The 19,561-nt window shown below is 49.0% G+C and overlaps 1 protein-coding gene across 4 annotated transcripts in view; it reads right to left on the reverse strand.

Moving 5' to 3' along the window:
• Positions 1-12,741: 12,741 nt before the first annotated feature.
• Positions 12,742-19,561, reverse strand: part of LOC144141231 (flavin-containing monooxygenase 5-like) — a 38,995-nt gene continuing 32,175 nt past the window's right edge. For all 4 annotated transcript variants that reach the window (XM_077672789.1, XM_077672788.1, XM_077672791.1 and 1 more), the window contains exon 6: positions 12,742-19,095. In XM_077672789.1, coding sequence (XP_077528915.1) covers positions 18,652-19,095 — 444 coding nt within the window. In that variant the 3' untranslated portion in view covers positions 12,742-18,651. The remainder of the gene's footprint in view (positions 19,096-19,561) is intronic.

Here is a 19,561-nt window from a genome sequence, read left to right on the forward strand (position 1 = left end):
TTTTGTCTGCTTTTTCTGTTACACCGTGTATGAGGTAAATTTTGTGAAGCGGGCACACGCGGCATGCACTATTTTATGACTTTATCATTTTGACTTCATAGTTTTGGAAATTTTGTGAATCGGGAACACGCGGCATGCACTATTCTATGACTTTATTATTTTCACTTCATAGTTTCGGGAATTTTGTGAAGCGGCCACATGTCCTCTAAGCGCCTGATTCCTGGCCAGTTCCCCAAGTGTGTACCTGCGACGAAGACGAAGAACAGAAGACCGCGAACAGCTTTATTTCTTTATGTACTTTTCACGGCTCTTCTCCATTTTGTACTTTCCATATTTATTAGCGTTGATTTTATAGTTGGCTGCTCCTCTCTCATGCCGTAACTCATTTTCGGGCAGTCTACTTGTTATCTTTTTATACCCGTTTATATTCACTTTTCCACCTCACCGCCTAGTTCAAGTGCATTCTTCATCTTTCTTTTCAGCCCGTGGCGAGTTTCTTTCTCTCAGTTGGTGCCCATTTCCTCTATAATCCCCCTGAGCTGGTATGAGCCTTTCTCCTGGCCACAACCAACAATCGTGTGGAGGTAGCACAGTTGATAAACCATGCAGCTGCTATTATAGAAACCCGGATCCGTATTTCCCAATGCTTCGCTGCACAGCTCACCCACGTGACATGTCAGTTCGCGCCAGGCCGAACGGTAATTAAAGGTTGTCATTGGCTGCGCCCCAAACCTAAAGCGACCTAAAAAATACCAAATCACTGTTAATAACAAGAAAAACAAGTAGGTTTGCGTTAAAAAAAATTTAGAAAGAAAGATAAGCATAACAAAATATTGGGAGATAGGCCTGCTGGGGATCGAACCCGAGCCGTCAGTGCCAGTACTCAGTATTCAACATCCAGTGCACAGAGCCCGAACTATGGGCTCCTTTTAGCAGGCGCGCAAAAGAATAGCGCCCACACTGATATCACACATGCCACGTAGGTGCTGTGTGCAGCGAATCATTTGGAAACACGCGACCCGGATTAAAGCCCCGTTGGATCCCACATGTGTTCGTGTTTACTCTAGCTGCTGCGGTCATTTTTTTGACCGTACAAGCAAAACAACAACACAGTTGTCAGCAACAACAACGGTGCTTTTTCGCAGAGTGGGGGACTCGAGGCTTTCGCACTAAAGGGGCCATAAAGAAAAAATTGGCCGCGTATCTGCTCCTTTCGTTGCAAATGTCGACAAAAGACGGTAGTCTTTATAGACTTTTGCCACGTAAATGCCTCCTTTCGCCTTCCCGCTCACCTCTCATTTTGTTCCTTTTGCGTCGAACTCCTCCCAAGGTAAAGACGCCAAAGATTTGCTTAAATAATTTTTAATTTACCGCGTTCCACTGCTCCAGGTCGGGTGTCGCGATGTCAATGGTGCCGTACGGCGGAGACGCGCGTGAATCGAGGCGCCCTACTTCAGCGTTTATAGAACCGCGTTTCCCTACTCCACGTGCGTTGCAAGAAGAACATGGAACCTATCTAGTGGAGAGATCGCCACCAGGTGGCCGACCGATGTGGGTGTGCTTCGCATCAGCTCTGCTAAGCACCGCTCGAAAGACTCGCCAACGGCCTCCAGAGCCACAAAACGTACACCAGCCGATAGACCTCGTCAACGCGATTACCGGGACACCACATTTCCATCAGGCAAGCCCCTACATTTTATTCTACGACTCTGAGAAAATTCGAAGCGGCGACCGCCACGCTAGCCCTAAATGTAGGGTTAGCCGTGGTGACGGGGTAGCTTCCTCGGCAAGCTCGCTACATCGCTTCAGCTCGCCCACACCGACGCCGCCGCAGCGACCGGTGCTGCGTTCGCAAGCCTGTTGGCGCGCGTTCAGAGCAGCCTTGCCCTCCCGACCATGGCATCCACGACGATGGCCGTTCAAGTTGAAGGCACCGAAATACCCCCGGAATCGTACAACCCCTGCAAATGGACCCTTATACGAAGACGCCAGCAAGCCCACCAAGCGACGCCGGGGACCGGCCCCTCGCCTTCTTCTAGCCCGGTACATCAAAGCAACACCCGTGGGAAAACAAGACACGCCCGCAAACTACCGCCCCTAACTCCACTCCCGGAAACGGATATTAAAGTGGTTCTCCGACCTCGTGGAGGTCTTAATATCTCTGAGACCTCCGCCCTAACCATCGCCACCGCCATTCAACAACAAGCTGGCTTGGACATGAATGACACGGACCAGCTGCGACTTCACAAAAAAGCCAACTTCATGGTCGTCAGCACCCCGTCTGAGGAGAGAGCAACACGGTACGCAGCCCTCCAAAGTCTTCAGCTGGGTGACTGCACCTACCCCTTGGCCACACACATTCCGGCCCCATCAAACACATCCTCAGGTATCGTCTTTGACCTCCACACCCAAGAGACGTCCGAAGAGATCACAGAACAACTGATCCATTACAACCCCCACCTCAAGGTGCTAGATGCACGCCGCATGGGAACCACCTCTTTTGTTCAGATCTTCTTCGATGGGCCCAGGGTGCCGTACTGGGTCAGGTACAGAAGGACGACCCACCGATGCAAGCCACTGCGCCGGAAAGTGGAAACTTGTGCCCTGTGCTGGAGCGCGGGACACAGGCAGGATGTCTGTCCGCAGCGAAACCCCCCCAACCGATGCCCAACGTGCGGTACTCCTGACGCCACTGAGGCACACGCATGTGCTCCCAAATGCATTGTCTGCGATGGAGCACACGTCACGGGCTCTCCGGACTGTCCTCGACGTTTTCGTCCAAGACCCAAACCAACGTATGCACAGATGTAGCAACGGCAAACCCCGAAGAACCAACACCAGAAAGATCAACCCTCCTCGAGTCACCCTAAACATGCCAGGATCCCCGGGAACACCCATCGACAGCGCTCTCCGCCGAATCAACACCGCACCCAAACCAGCCCTCAAGAGCGGCCAGAACCATCCATCTTAGAGCCACGCTCCCACCTCTCCGCCTCAAATGGACCTAGGATGCATCAGCCAGGACCCTCTCGCCAGCCAGACAACCTCTCACAGGTGAGCGGCCCAAGGGCATTCAATCCAGTGGTCACTCAACAACCCCCCATCCCATCAGCACCCGCCTCCCAACTTCCCCCTGCTGTACTGCAAGAAATGCAGGCCATGCGCGCTGAGCTCACGGCAATGAGAGCTGAAAATGCCTCCCTACGCCAAACCAGTGTTGTACGTAACGGCGTTCCAAGGAACGGCGTTCCTGGAACTAGTTCCTTTTTGGAGGAACGAATTTACGCCACCGTTCCATTAAGGATCGGTGGAACTGTAACGGTAACTCGTTAGATTTTTGAAGGAACGGCAGGAACGGCGTTCCTGCCGTTACATCGTCAGGATTTGGCTGTTTTTGATGCCAAAGCTGGAGTACAAAAATCACAAGTCGTCGTGTTTCTCTTCCTATAAGCTGCCCAATTTGCCCCCCCCCCCCCCCCCCTTTAGCGGATTGTGCTTCCTCGAAGGTTAAAGGCAGAAAAATAACCACGCAGTGGTTCGCAGCTTAGGGTTGCTTTCATGCCGGTTGAGCTTACGTGGCGTTCGACGGGTGAACAGCGCTGCCGCAAGAATGCTTTTCACCTTTCATCGTTTGTCTGGGGTGGCCAAAATGCACGTGGCCAAAATGCACGTCTGGCCGATAGAATTGTTGGCGCCGCAGGTTCCTTGTGAAACCACCCCTTCTGTATATTGTCAGGGGTAATTACATCATTAGTCCTGGCGAGGCGCGGGTGCGTTGTTGTCGGGGCAGTTGCGCTCGCTGTGAGGTCATTCAAAGGGTAGCCGGCTCTCAAAACAGCTGGGCGCACCGCAGTGTCTCGGGATGTTGTACTGCTCGAAGTTACAGAGTACGCGCGCAGTTCGTCACGGCGCGGTCTGTCGCCGATCTGGCGGGAATGGGCCGACGGGAGTGCAAGGTGCTTTTGTATTGCATGCGTCGTGTTGACAAAGGGCAGTAATTCTGTCACTGTTGGGCATATTTTCGTCGCGCGCCGTATGGACAATACCTGAGAGAGGCCACCCGAAGGTCAACTTCCAGCGCTCAGAGTTGCTGTAGTTGGTCGGTTTCAAGTTAAACCTAAGTTATACTTGTGCCTTGATGAATACCTGGAAGTTTGAGTGAGAGTGTTAGTGTGAATCACGTGATTGTTTGTGCACAAATATTTGGGTTTTGTTGACCTGGCCAATTAGCGGCCCAGTGTGTTAGTTAGAACTTAGTAGGTCCTCGAGGTTTGGTTTTAGTGTAATAAAACCGAAGTGCTTGGTGTTCTTGGACAGTCAGAGCGAGAACTATAAAGTCCATTTACAGAAGCTTGAGTCCGGCTGGTTGACAGAACTAGAGCGAACGCGGAGCCCCTCGTGAGTTAGCTAGGTTTAGCCAGAGAAGACTCTGGTTTAGCTGAGATAATTTAAGCATTTCTCTGCTTTTTATGTGAACTTCGTTTATCGGGGGCGCAGGAATCGCGCGGCGCCGAGACTGACCATAGGAGAAGAAGATAGCTGTTTTTTTTTTTCGTTTTGTTTGAGCAAGTAGCAAGTTGGGTCTTCGTGGGTCTACCGGACATTTGAGAATCATCGAACGCCATCTTGCCTACTCCGGCACCAACCTGGATTCTGTCGCCTGCAGCAATGTGTTTTCTTACTCGCAAATTTGTGCTGTACGATCCGCAACGCTTCACTTTTGTAACCCCCTTAACCAAATCCTGCAAAGGGTCCTGTAAAGTATTTTAAATAAACTGTAATATTGAATCTAATGCAAGAAATTTAATTACCTTCCTCCACGTGAGTAACTTTGTATTTGCACATCTGACGCGCAGGAACCTTACTGCGTCTATTATATGTGTTGCACCTATAATAGACGAGCACTAAAAACGCAGTGAGACATGTCTCCGGTTTGTGCGGTGCTTCCTGAAAAAAAAATTTGTCAGGGAGCGGTCCTTTGCATTCTTTTTATTTCTAGATAATCTGCTGCAGGCGGTGTTCATATTCGTATAATATACGTAGTTCGATTATAGTTTTAAAATTCTAACTCTATTTTACCTATCAGACCCTATATTTTAATTTAAAAAATCGAATGTAACATTAAAGTAACGAAACGTTCCAATTTTTGAACTGGAACTGGAACGCGTTCCTTTCGAAATAAAGGAACTTGTAACGGTAACTCGTTTCAAAATTGGGAAGGAACGAGGAACGAGGTTTCGTTCCTATTTTAGAGGAACGTGTACAACACTGCGCCAAACCCTGGCCCAACTTCGCACTCCCCAGCCCAATGCAGAACCCCCTCCAAAGCGAAAGGCCCAATCGCCCCCTGAGCACGCTGCAAATACGACTCCCTGGGAAGAGAGGCTCACGCGTCTCGAGCAGCTTCATATAGAGCAAGCTCAACTTATCCAAAACCTCTTGCAGAGCCAAGCTACAATGCAATCTCACATGGAATCCATAAAACAAGAGGTGTTCATGCAGTTCCGTGCAACAGCTTCACACACGAATGCCCCTCCTCCTCCCACTGATGCTACTTTTGACAAAACTGATAATGGCTCGCCTGAAAGGGGTTTTGGTTTGGCAGTGAAACTGTCGTGGTTTCGGCAGAAAGAGAGCCCCCCTGGAATGCCTCCTCGAGTCCCAAAATGAACAACCCCACATTATCACCATACAAGACCCCGCCGGTCCAGCAAAGTGTCGTGGGTATACCACTTATCAACATACCAACGACACAGCCATTCTTGTCCAGCGCAACATCTCAGCACAACGGGACAGCCTTGCTGACAGTCCTATCCCTCACGACTTCTTAACTATCTTCCCCGCCAACAGCACTCAACCACCAATTTACATACTCAACATCTACAGTAAACCCTCCGAACATCACCACAACTTCAAACCCCTCTTTTTAGCCGCCAAAGCCCATGCTGCGCAGGACCCCCTCATTATTTCTGGGGACTTCAATGCTCCCCACACGGCCTGGGGCTATCCACGCGATACTAAGAAAGGAAGGCACCTCTGGGAGCTCCTCCAAACTCAGCATTTCACTCTAGAAACACCTCCTGATCAGCCAACACGAGAAGGAAATAGTGTCCAAAGAGACACTACACCGGACCTCACGATCACCTATCACACAGGGCCAACAACCTGGCAGCGTCTAGACCATACACTAGGCAGTGATCACCGCATTATACAGTTGCAATCTTCAAACCAGCCCCCTAACCCCCCGCGCAAACTCCAAACTCATATAACCGATTGGGCTGCCCTCCCGGAATTTCGTAGTTCTGCTAACTCCAGTGACCCAATACTTACACCCCTAGCACAGTGGCCGCAACAACTTCTCCACGATGTCCACACGCACCAACATCCCCTAGACCCAGCCATACCACCTCCCCATGTAGACGCCAGACTACACCACATGTGGGAAGCTCTTGGCCGCCTTAAACGTCGCTGGCGTAAGCAACGTTATAACAGGCGCCTCAAAACCCGCATTTCCCACCTTGTAAAGGCCATAGAAACCCACTCCCAAACACTAGTTCAGGCAGCCTGGGACACTGTATGCGACAACATTCGAAACGGCCTCAGCCTGAAGCGCACTTGGGCTCTCCTAAGACACCTGATGGATCCCACTACTTCTCGAACTGTCCAAGCTAATCGTGTAACGCAACTAGCCCGCCAATTAACCGACTCCAATCACACCTGGCCCCATGCACTAACCCAGCAGTACGTCCCAGTAGGCTTATCTGAGCCACTGCCTCAATACACCGGCCCCCCTAACGAACCCCTTGATCTACCAATCTTTGAAGCGGAAGTGAGAGCAGTCCTACATGACCTCCGACTGCAGTCAGCTCCCGGTGGTGACCGCATTACCAATAAAATGCTCCGTAATTTAGATGATCCTTCAATAAAATATCTCACCGATCTGTTTAACGCTTACTGGGAAGCAGGCACCCTCCCCCCCGAGTTTACTCACGCAGAGGTCACTCTCATCCCTAAACCAGGGAAACCCCTTTCCCACATTAACATTCGGCCTATATCGCTAACTTCCTGCTTGGGAAAACTAATGGAGCAAATAGTACTTGCCCGGCTCAATAGCTACATTGAGGACAAGCAGTTCCTTTCCCCACACATGTATGGATTCCGTGCAGGCATTGCGGCTAATGACGTACACCTGCGCCTGTACACGGATCTCCTCCAGCAACCGCCCAAACACGACTATTCGGCCATCTTAGCCCTAGACTTACAAAAAGCATTTGATCAGGTAACTCATCAAGCCATACTTCGAGGCCTTGCCAGCATAGCTCCCGGGGATCGTACATATAATTATGTAAAGGCATTCCTCTCAAATCGCACGCCACGCTACAAATTCAGTGACCTCCAATCCCCCCACCTACCAACTCCCGTCCATCGGCACTCCACAAGGTTCAGTCCTCTCCCCCCTCCTCTTTAATCTCGCTGTCTCCCATCTTCCCCCCATCCTGGACCATATCCCTCGGCTATGTTATAGTATGTACGCTGATGACATCACCCTTTGGGTAACTGGGGGCAGCGACGCGGATATAGAAGCAACACTTCAAGCAGGAGTCTCAGCGGTACAACAGGCAGCCCAGGAAGCAGGTTTAACGTGCTCGCCATCAAAATCCGAACTCCTTATGCTATCACCATACGCCGCCACCCCTAAAACAGCACCCAGCGTGCCTGTATATCTGGATAACGCTCGTATACCAACTGTGAATCGCATAAAAATACTCGGCCTAGTCATCCAGTCCAATCGCCGAAACACATCGGTCCTACACACCCTTTCCTCACACGTAACCCAAATCATAGGCCTCCTGAGGCGCGTAACGGCTAGGGGCCACGGCCCGACGGAGAAGGACCGCTGCCGATTTATCCAGGCATTTCTACTGAGCCGCATTACCTACTCCCTCCCCTATCTGTCCCTTTCTACCACGGAGGTCACCAAAGTAGAGGGACTCATCCGTAAGGCGTACAGGGCTGCTCTCGGCTTGCCTCCTCACGCATCCACTGCCAAACTATGGGCGGGCCACCGGCACCTATAACTCCCTGGGTGAATTAATCGAAGCGCATCGTACGGGTCAGCTACATCGCCTGGCTAAACACACCTGGCCAACTCTTACTTAAGAAGGCACAAACGCATACTCCTCTTACATCAACCCCCACGGCTCGCATTCCACCCGATTATAGAGATAACATCACAATCCGGCCACTCCCCCGCAATATGAACCCTATTCATCATACTGCCCGACGAGCTGCTCGAGCGCGTGCCCTCGTTTCCACTTTCCCCCCCTCGTCAAACACCTTCTACGTAGACGCTGCAGCACACAGGCACAAGCCGGCCTTCACTGTGGCTGTCGTCTCTTCGCCGACTACTACTCCTCTGACGTCTCTCACTATTCCCACCACAACCCCACATGTTGCGGAAGAGGTGGCCATAGCCCTGGCTCTCGCACACCGGCCTCCCCCTGATCTAATATTATCTGATTCAAAAACGGCCATCAAAAATTTTGCTAGCGGTTGTATCTCCACGCTAGCCTGCAAAATTCTGCTCCTAAATTCAGCCCCCCAGCATCCCACGGAGCTCCTCTGGTTACCGGCACACACGGGACTAGAAGGCGCGGAGTGGGCTCATAAGGCGGCACGAGCACTCGTCACCCGTGCGCCTGACGAGACCACTTCCCGTCAAGGAGTTTACTCCGCCAGAGACTCCCTCACCACTTACAGGGAGGTTACATATTACTACCGCCTCTCCCGCAACACGCTGCCCCCGGCTCACCCATTCCTTACCCCCTCGGAGGAACGGCTTTGGCGCCTCCTCCAAACGGAATCAGTCCCCAACCGAGCCCTCCTTTATCACATTTACCCATCCGCCTACCCCTCTCCGCTCTGCCCGCATTGTGGCGCTAAATCCACAGTGCAACACCACATGTGGGCCTGCCCCTCTGACCCCCACCCCACCATAACTTCCCCTGACCACTGGACGGAGGCCCTGGGCCGCTCGGACGAAGACTCCCAGCGCCCACTGGTCACCCGAGCACAAGCCGGGGTGGCGGCCCTTCGGGCCGCCATGGCGGCCCCTTAGGCCAGTGGCGTCAATAAAAGTTTTTATCTCTCTCTCTCTCTCTATCTAGTGGAACCTTTCGTAACTGTTGCCGGTTGATTTCTTAAAATGGCGCCAGAAGCTATAGCGGCGCGAGTCACGTGTCTTAGTGATGATCTTGGTCCGTGGCCACTAATCGCACAAAGAAGATTATGTGACGTCATACAAAAGCGGCCGGAAAGTTTCTAGGGAGTCGCCACTGCTTCACATAGTGTCTTTGAGGTCTCCATTGTAATTTCAAGTTTGGAATAAAATTGTTATCATTGTTATGGGGACAAAACAGTCTTTTTAATGCAATAAACTTGTATTTTATTCCTCGCAAAAATTCCTCTGAATGCAACAAACTTGCATTTATAGAGTGTAGCATAAATTGGCAAGAGGGCTACGGCCTTAGTTTGGCAGCGCACATATACGAAAGGCTCACCGCACACGACGCCAAGATCAAGCACCAAATATGCGTGAATAATAATTAGCAGTGGCTTAGCTCGGCTATGCCAGGATATACGTAGCGTGAGCTGAGGTTCAGCTTACCATGCTTACCAGAGTTACTCAGTATATACAGTTGCGAAACTCCGCTTCAGAATCCGGGCGACGCTAGCCACCCCCGCCCTCACCCCCCACCCCCCCTCCGTGGAAGCTGAGGGGGAGGTCGACGCGTGCGGCACCTAGGAGATAAAAACTGAACTTGGGTAAACTATTGTTATTCAAAATTTTTTTGTGAAATAAAGATTGATTTTTAAATTAAAATACACAAATCACATGAAATTTGCTTGTGTTTTTTGCGGCTTTTCTATTTAAGACTTACGACAGCAGCCGCAAGCACTTGAGTACTCCTTCAACGTCCTGCCGACAGACGACAGGCTGCTCAACTTGCCTCGTGCTTGCCCCGGCGCAGGGGGCAACCGAAGACCGGCTTTTGATACATGGGGTCTATGGGGAGTTTCGCAACTGTACAGGGTGTTGCGACGATAACTGGAACACTTTAAAAATTTTTCCTGAGCGATCCGCCGCTCTGTTCGCGCTCAAACTTCACACGAAGGTCGCATTTTGTGGTCTATTTTGTTTGACACCGGGAACAACAACGGTACTTACCTGTTTATTCTGAAAATAAATAAAAACGATTTTCGCCTATGGGAAAATGGCGGCGATTTGGACGTGCGAGCCCGAAAACCGGGTTTTCTGATCGTCTGTTAGCTCATTTCTAGGTGCATTTTCTGATCGTCTGCTGCACCATTTGGCTCCGTACGTGAATCCCAAACATGCGTTTCACTCTGCAGGTGGTTCCGCCGTTCCAACATCAACTTGCGCTGGCTCGCACGTCCAAATCAGCGCCCATTTTCCCATAGGCAAAAATCGGTTTTATTTATTTTCAGAATAAACAGGTAAGTACCGTTGTTGTTCCCGGTGTCAAACAAAATAGACCACAAAATGCGACCTTTGTGTGAAGTTTGAGCGCGAACAGAGCGGCGGATCGCTCAGGAAAATTTTTTAAAGTGTTCCAGTTATCGTCGCAACACCCTGTATAAATCCAGTAACTCTGATGCGTACTGCTGCTAAAAGGATTTCCAATACAATGAAATCTATTCCAATAAAATCCAGCCCAGTCCAATCTAATCCCGTCCAGTCCGGTCCAATCCAGTCTAGAACAGTGCAGCCCAGTCCGCTCCGGTCCAGTTAAGACCACTCCAGTCCAGTCCAGCCCAGTCAGCGCTCCTCGCGCATGCGCAGCACGGCTCTCCAGGAGCCACGCGAAACGGCTATCAAGCGGGTCCGGCGCAGCGTCAGACTTGGCTACTGCGCAACGGAGGCGCACAGCTGGGCACACGCCGGCGCCAGTGCGTCGGCCGGGGCTATGACGTCACTCCTCTGGAATGCGCAGACCGGCGAAATTCAGACCCAATTCGCTACACACCCGTACTCCAACTGGATGGGATTTCGAATCCAATCCAATCCAATTCAATCCGATGCTCCTCGCGCTTGCGCAGCACGGCCCTTCAAAGTCCACGCGAAACTGCTCAACCTCGGCCAGTGTGGTTTACGCTGCAAAACCGAAGCCGATGCTGTCCCGGAGCAGCATTAGAATGGAACACCATTCATACGTCTTTCACAGAACTTTGCACAGAAAACGTAATAACCAGGAAAACGCAGCAGCGAGGAAACCTTCGAAAATGAACGAAAATAGTGTAGCTTTTACTTCTAACTATGTATTTCTGCAACTTTATCTGTCCAACCTCAAAAAACTCCGAGAATACTACGCGTGGCAATGCAAGGTCCGTAGCTATGACGACTCTCTTCCGCGGTGGCTGCTTGTCTACTGCGTTTAGTACGTCAAGCTTTTCCTGGAGGGAAAAGCTTGACTTTTCGCGACGCCCCGAAGGAAAAACACATTTCGCGCTTGAAAGTTCAACGCTGTCCCCAAAGCTTGAAGCGCATGATGACGACGAAAGGGCGTACAATTCTTGTGGTGGTGATTTTATGGCAGCACGCACTTCCGGCATTCCGGAGTGAAACGTCCGTTGTAAGTGCAGTGACGATGTTGATAGCCTAGAGTACCCCGCCGTGGTCGCTTAGTGGCAAAGGCGTTGTGCTGCTGAGCACGAGGACGCGGGTTCGATTCCCGGCCTCGGCGGCCACTTTTCTGGTGGAGGCGAACAGCAAAAACGCCCGTGTGTACGAGATTTGGGCACACGTTAAAGATCACCAGGTGCTCAAAATTATTCCGGAGCCCTCCACTACGGTACACCTCATCGCCTGCGTTGAGTTGGCGCGTTAAACCCTAAAATCAACATCAATCAACGATAGCATAGAGTAACATAGGGCCATCTAGTGGTGACAAATCGCACCCACGTGCGGCTTCATGCAGTCAGTTCCGTAACCCAGGCGGGTAAAGCTGGCTCAAAAATGTGTCTAAACACGGATGCCGCCATCATGCCACGCTGTAGTTGCCAGATCAGTAGTTGCAGATATGGCTAACAATTTTTCTTGAAAATGAGGCACATATTTAGGGCCCTAAGCTAAAATTACGGAACTTTTATGGCACTAACTGAGTTTCGTTACGAGTTTGTATGCTTTTTATTAGTTTTCTTGAAATATTCATGCTTGACGAACAAAAATAAATGAAATTATAATCAAAAAGAAGACGTCGGGATGAGGCGCCAAATTCAGTTTCGGTATATTGTGAGGAGCGTCAGTCGTGTGGGGCTAATTTACAAAGGTTCACTCTAACACGCCTTAGTGTCTGCTGTGTCACTTCGTTGCTTGCGAAGACAAGCTTGCGAAGAATGCCGACGATACGGAATAAAGCCGCCGCCACCTATCTTTAAGGACACCTTCTCTACATGTCAGTAGTGGCTGCTGCCGATGTGAACTCGCCGTCAGCCGGCCATATCATGTTACGCGAAACATGTCTGGGCAGATCGGCTCCTTTTAATCGTATGATTCGTAAATTAAAACAAACAAATGTACGAACCGTTTTACCATGCCTAGCGTATAACTAGGCTCTTGTTTACGGGTGCTCTTATACTTTCACTGAATGGTGTTTTACTTGAGTCAGAGATAAAACAACGGCGCACTAATAATAATAATGGTAACTTTATTTGCACGATAAGGTGGTTTTCTAGAGGAGGACAAGGCGAAGCCGAAAGGTAATCCCGAATGTAGGTGCAGAAATCTCCTGTATGGGTGTGTGCGATTGGTGCACGCTTCTTCGATCGCTGAAACACGCAATCTGAAATTTTCGAGAATATATTTGATGCTTTGCATGACACATTTCTTAAATTCGGCGGATCAGCGACGTTGTTTAATTACGTATACTTGCACATCTGCTCCTCTGCTCTCATATGGCCCATGTATATACCTGCACAGAGGAGGTGGGGGAGGAGTAAACTTCGTTCATGTGAGATGGGTACCCGTGTGGTGGGGCGTTAAGGAAAATTATTCTGTCCTTCCCTGGGTGCCTTCGCCAATGAACGGAAACGGCCACTTCTGTTCACGCCCAATTATCAGGACCACCCCGCCTGCAGGCGGTTTTGCCCGAAATGCCTGCGGGTTCGGCCGGAAATCTGTCTGTCAAAAGAAACCGCCTAGGAAGCATGTTGAGGTAACACACATATGCGCTTTCTTGGGTCGCGATGGGACCATCATGTATTTTGTGCAAGGCGAAGTCGACGAAGGATATACGTCTCCCTTGAAAAGTAAATTAATTTGAGTGCACCTATAAATTGTTATTGCCGTTCATTAGTTCATTCATAGTGGTTAATTTTGAAACAGCTGCCAAACATAACTATAGCAGGTGAATCAGACTGCCTAGCATGAGACTATTAATCGCTAATATAGAGTATTCAACAGGATGGCAAGTTGGGCGAGTTGGTGCTGATTCATCTCGAAAACAGGCGCGGAAAGACGTAGACTAAGAAGAGAAATACACAGGACGACGCGCTTCATCCTGAGTATTTCTGTGCGCGTCGTCCTGTGTATTTCTCTTCTTAGTCTACGTCTTTCCGCGCCTGTTTTCGAGATATAGAGTATTCAGACACTTAATGTGCATTGCATATGGCAGTCATTAAGAAAGCCAACAATAAATTGAACTCTCAATTTGCGACAGTTACATCTGCACGTATTGGTTCAGCCACGGCCATCTGGAGACGTTCTTCAGCTGTATACACTAGATAAAAGGAAGGAATGCGATATGCGAATGCAATACGCGATAGAACGAAGGAATTCGATATGTGTAGCACAGCCTTCTCATTTATGCCAACATCAAACCGGTGGCCACAAAGGTGCCACACCTTGTAGAATTTCCACGCTTCCATTCCAGCGTGCTCACAGCAACAAGGATGATGACGAAGTTGCATTACCGAAGCTGGGTTCCAGTAATGCTGAAGCTGATTATGAAAGTTCTGGCTAATGTTCATTCAGATTGTGGTCATCAGCATTCTTATTTTCATCAAAAATAATGGGCCATCGCAATGCCATCAGTCCGTGTATCAGAAGCAAAAATAAACACAGAAAAAGCAAGAGGGTCATATGTACAAGCAATTCTCATCCAACAAATTTTATTTCACCACCAGTAATACCACCAGACCTCTAGGGAAGTTTGTGATAGTAAGAGCAAGGCTAAGATGACCTAATGTGCGACTTCAAAGAAAGGAAGAAACTGTACAAGAAAGCTAGGGAGGTTAACCAAGGAAAGAAGAAGAACTGTCCAGCTGGCTGTGCTACATGTGGAAATGGGAACAGTAAACTTGAAAGGAAAGGAAAGGACTGGCATAAAATAAAGGATGAAAAATTCGACATGTAGAAATGGGAACAGTAAACTTGAAAGGAAAGGAAAGGACTGGCATAGAATAAAGGATGAAAAATTCGGGAGAAAAAAAAAACATGGGAAGGAAATGGCCAGTACAAAGACAGCACCATGGGCGAAAAAAATATAGGCATAAAAGAAGCAGGCAAAATGACAAAATGGGCAAACGAAGGATGCTCATGCTGGTAACACCCCTACAGCACCTGTGACTGTTTTTCTCTCTTAATCACTGCAATCTGCTTCTTCAAGGGAAGAACTGATTTGGCTACTTTAGCTCCATCTTGTCTAAAACCACTGAAATATGTCTGATTTTCTGTGTACATAATGTAAATAGGGTACATAATTTCTAATTTTTAAAATTTTGCCCTGGAGTGTCTGCTCCTTCGTGGAAGCTTTCGTGACTAACTGCCTCGTAGAATTGCATTTGCTTTGTTCATTTTTTGCTCTTTTATGCTGCCTCTGCTTGTATTTGTTTATTTCGTTCTTCTCCTCTTCTCCAGTGCTTAGGTTTTTTATCATGAAATTGTTTTTTCTTCAAAAAGGTTTTTTGGCTTTTAACCCTGTCTGTTTATTGGCTTTAAACCTGCCATAGCTTTGCTGGAAATAGTTAGTTCCTCACACAATTTTCCTCTTTCTTTATTTTGGGAGAGGGGGCATGAAATTTTAAAAGGTAAAGAGCCCTGCAGCGACTAATGAACACTTGCACTACTTTCTTTGTAGTTCGAAGTACTGAAAGCTATAGTTCCACAAACCCAGAATGGAAATGCGCGTTCTACATATCTTCTAGTCTCTGCTTTTTTTGTCGAGATTTTGTTTAAGCTGCTATTAAAAAGAATTATTGCGACCTAATGTAACCTGACAACATTAATCATGTACCTTGTGTGACGTCCCAAGCATACAATCAATGACAAATCCTCTAAGCGTACCTAGAAAAACGGAAAATCTCTTGAGAGAGTTTCTTGATGCACATAACTTAGTAATATTAGGCTTGGGTATTTCACGGTTATTGAATCTAAGCTAATGCAAGGGCCACTACCTAAAAGAATTTCAACTGGAGAAAAAAGTTGACACACGTGCTGCAGGGGCCTCGTAGACAGGCACAGGAACAGGCACAGAAAGCATGTTTGTTTAGCATAAAGTGCAGTCACAAATACGATTTCCATTTACATGCATGTCTTGGAAACGTTGTCCAGTTCGAACTTCCATTCGCTAGAAAAGCAAGTAGTTGTGGAGAGCACCTCAATAGATTGCGAAAACAATCAGCTGACGCATACAGGGGGGGTGGGGGGGGAGGCGTGTGAAACATGTTAAAATAGCGCTGTACAGACGGGACAACAAAGAAAAAAAGACTACACAGGACCAGCGCTGCATATCAACTGAACACTTTTAGCACACACAAAATGATATATACAGAAACAGCGCATGCGCGAATACAGGGGAAGCCACCAGGAAAAAAAATCAGGGGAAAAAAGCAATTAGGGGGAATTGATTTCTTTTTAAAGGAAGCAGGAAAATAAATGGACTGGGGATATTATTAAGCTCTCATGGGAGCTCACCTGTATTTAACACAGTCCGGAAGCGGGAATAGTTGGTGAAATAGGATAGGAGAAAGAAAAGTAAAGATTAGAAAGGTGAGGAAAGAGTAGAGAAGAGTAGTTCCACTGTGGTCGATTCCGTCGCACACAACACACCACGAACACTGTTGGCTGGCGTAATGCTGCGTCCGGGAGACGAGAAACCTCGAAGGGAACAGTGAAGCGCGGAGGCGAGCATGGTGCGACGAAGAGCGAGCGAAGTCTGCGGCGGTCCCGACCGCTTTGGAGACGGGTGCGGGGGAAGGGGGGGGGGGGGGGGAGCTGGCACTCGACCGCCCACACCAGCAGAGCGAATGCCAGGCGACGTCCAACGGCCCGCGCGCGCAACGGGCCGCCGAAATGAAGCCCCTCCGAAGCACAGGAGCACCAAAAAACACGTCCGCTCAACTCCGAAGCGACGACCGAACTCCCCTGACGCACCCGCAAAAGCTACCTCTCCGAGCGTACGAAGACCCGCTAATTTAGGCGCTACCCTTCTCAGTTGCGGAGAATGCAAAACTGCATCTAACGCGGCAGCATGGCACAAAAGTTCGCTACCTACCACAGGAAAAACTTCACACAACGTTTCTGCACAGCAAAGTTTTCACGGCGCACTCACAGCAACGGTGGCTGCCATGATGGAATGCGTTGGTTACTAGGTGAATACCGACTACTGCCGCCAACTCTAGTAGGCAAAAAGGCAGCGGGCAACGCTGTGAGGGTGGCATCATGTCAGCGCCCGGGTGTAGCACGGTTTCAATGCACGGGCTGGCCGGGCAGCTTTTGCTCTGGAGTCAGTAGTATTAACTCTATGCCGTAACCAAACCTGGCCGAAGCTCGTCATACGTCGAAATTGCGGTCAGCGCATGCTGCCGTGGGGGCTTCTCAGTATAATCTGGGAACGTACTCGCAGCCACGGCGTAACAGTGGGGATTTCAATACATGCGACTTTATGTGAGCTGCGCCGGGAAAAGACAAAAACGACGTAGCAGCCTGAAAAACGCAGCACTGAGGAACGTAGGAGCGGGTTCTACTGTATGTGGCGGAAGCCCTACGTGGCCTATTAGGAGAAAATGCGTGTGTTCATATCGGCTATCTCGGTACAAAAGCCCCATTGGCCAGCTCCTCGTTCCTACATACCGGCTCAGGGAGATTGGCGAGTGAACATGACAGCTGCTGCCAGAAATGCACGGTGAATTCACCAATTGCCTTTTGGCTGTGATGTCCGCTGCCACAAGAAAAGCTCACGTCTCCCACGCATCACTTCAGATATGTGTTTCATAGATTCTATAGTTCGTACCTCAAGAGCACTTGCGTGAAGCAGACGCCCTCACAAGTAGACCTCGGGAGATGCAGTAAGGAAAGGCAAGAATTCGCACGTGCAAATACGCAGACACTCGCCACGGCAGCACCCAAAACCAGTGCCACTAGCGTAACGCTAAGGTAACAACACGTATATGTTAACGACAGTCAAGAGGGAAAATCGACGAAGAATGGACGCAACGAGAAGCTGATGCTAAACGTCGCAAGCGTGAACAGGATGCAGAATACAGAACTAAACGAACGAGAGGTGGAAGCCAAATATCGAAACGTCAAAGATGCAATAGAGGCTTACCGATAACAGAATTAAACAATTCCGATAAACTCTTCCTCTCATAAAGTCGTAAGTTTCGGCTGAGGTACTTCGCTGCACTGCAATTTAAGTACGGAATGTGTTGGTTAGCAACGTTCTGCTAGCATTTATTATTTCTAAAAATATTGAAAACAATGTTGCACTGAAGCGCCTCGCTGCAGTTTATTCTTCTCTCCGTTGGACAACTAGTTAAGACGCCATAACTATGCATGCCATACTTAGGTCACTAATAAAAAGGCCATACATTGCACTGCACACAATCTCTGCTCCAAGCTATGATATCTACTTTGTGCAGGAATATTCCACTTAGCCGCCAGACTGACATCGTCCATATAGGAACGTCACGGCGACAATATGTGCTCGTACCAGAAATCGAAAATGTGTTACAACTAGCCATAAAGAGAGATTACCCACATCGATTCAGTACACAATGGCTAAACCCTTACAAACCACCGTGATATACCCTTATTACTGGAGAACTGACCTTCGTAGCTAAATGAAACTTCGCATTTGTTCTAATGCTGATGCTATAAAAATACCCTGAAAATTTCATTCAGATATCTCAAGAAACAGAAAACTTAGTCTTCGAGGACAACAGTTGGTGGATTGCACCATGGTCGTGCGTACAGCATCTATATCTTTACACGCCTCTAGAGAAATACCTTATTCCACAGCTTTTCTATGATTTTAGGAGGCTGGCATTCCTATCGCGTAAAGTAATGATAGCATTGGGGAGCCCAGGCGCCTCTTTTGGGAGCAAAATAGTTTTATGTGTCCGCACAAATGTCTCTACACTCCACATTTTGATCACCCCTGTCCATACACTCAGAAAACTGGTGTATTTTCACGGAACGTACATGGCGAATGTGTGTAGCCATGCATTTTTGTACAGCGTTATGGAATCCCAAGAACCCCACCTTCCGCGATTCTCTTACATAGACAGTCCAATTTTTCCTCATGCCCGTTCGATGACGCTGGAAGGCTCAAGCTAAAAACACGGTTCAAGCTAGGCAAACAAGTACGCGGCCATTAACACAAACATGAAGGCGAAGGCGTAGAGGAATGTCGCCTGCGCCTGACCCTTGCTCTTGAAGGAGCACGAAAGGCGGTTCAGCGGGTACAAAACCCTGTGGTGCGAGTCGATGATCGCCTGTCGCGCGCCGGGCCACCGGTGCGGACCTTCCAGCCGGTACTGGTAGGACACGGCGGGCCCTAGCAGCACTCGGAACAGCTCGTTGTCGGTGAAGAAGTACTTCAGCAGATGCGGCCGGGCGCCGATCTGGCCGGCCAGTTCGTCCATGTAGCTTATCCAGTCCACCTGAATGGTGTGACGAGGTGAAGCCACGTAGCGCAGGCGCATGGCCTCCTGCTTTCGCTCGATGTCCTCGTGCATGTCCTTTGTGGAAGGCAGAGAGCATCGCCTCGACAGAACTTCAGCCATCCAGCGGCTCTGCACGAGCACATAGAAGAAACGCGATTAAGCGTCGCGCAGTGCCACATCTTTGCCAACGCACTATACTCGAATGCGGTCAGTGGTCAACGGCGGAGAAAGAAAAAATCTCAGATACACGGCATATGTCGGAATAGGAATTGAAGATAGTTAGTGTTAAATCTTTATTTCTTTCAGTTTGTGTCGATGCTACAAAACTGCACTTAACAAAAGAGAAAACACTTTGGCGGAATTAGCTAACCTAAGAAAATGATCCAAGTTACTGCACTCGCCATCCTGAAGGTTACAAAGTTGATACATGCGGAACAGATTATGCTACCGAGATGCTGAAATATCGTCTACCGTCCATTCTCAATACGTTATCATTTGAAAGCAACACCGATATCCCTTCCGTCTGATACAAACGCTTGCGGTAAAATTTCTTGTTCTTTCTTTGCACTTGAGCCCAAACCTATTTTTCCCACTT

This window comes from Haemaphysalis longicornis, unplaced genomic scaffold, assembly GCF_048455015.1.
Source record: "Haemaphysalis longicornis isolate Haplotype H1 unplaced genomic scaffold, Haemaphysalis longicornis Haplotype H1 scaffold_6, whole genome shotgun sequence".
NCBI lineage: Eukaryota > Metazoa > Arthropoda > Arachnida > Ixodida > Ixodidae > Haemaphysalis > Haemaphysalis longicornis.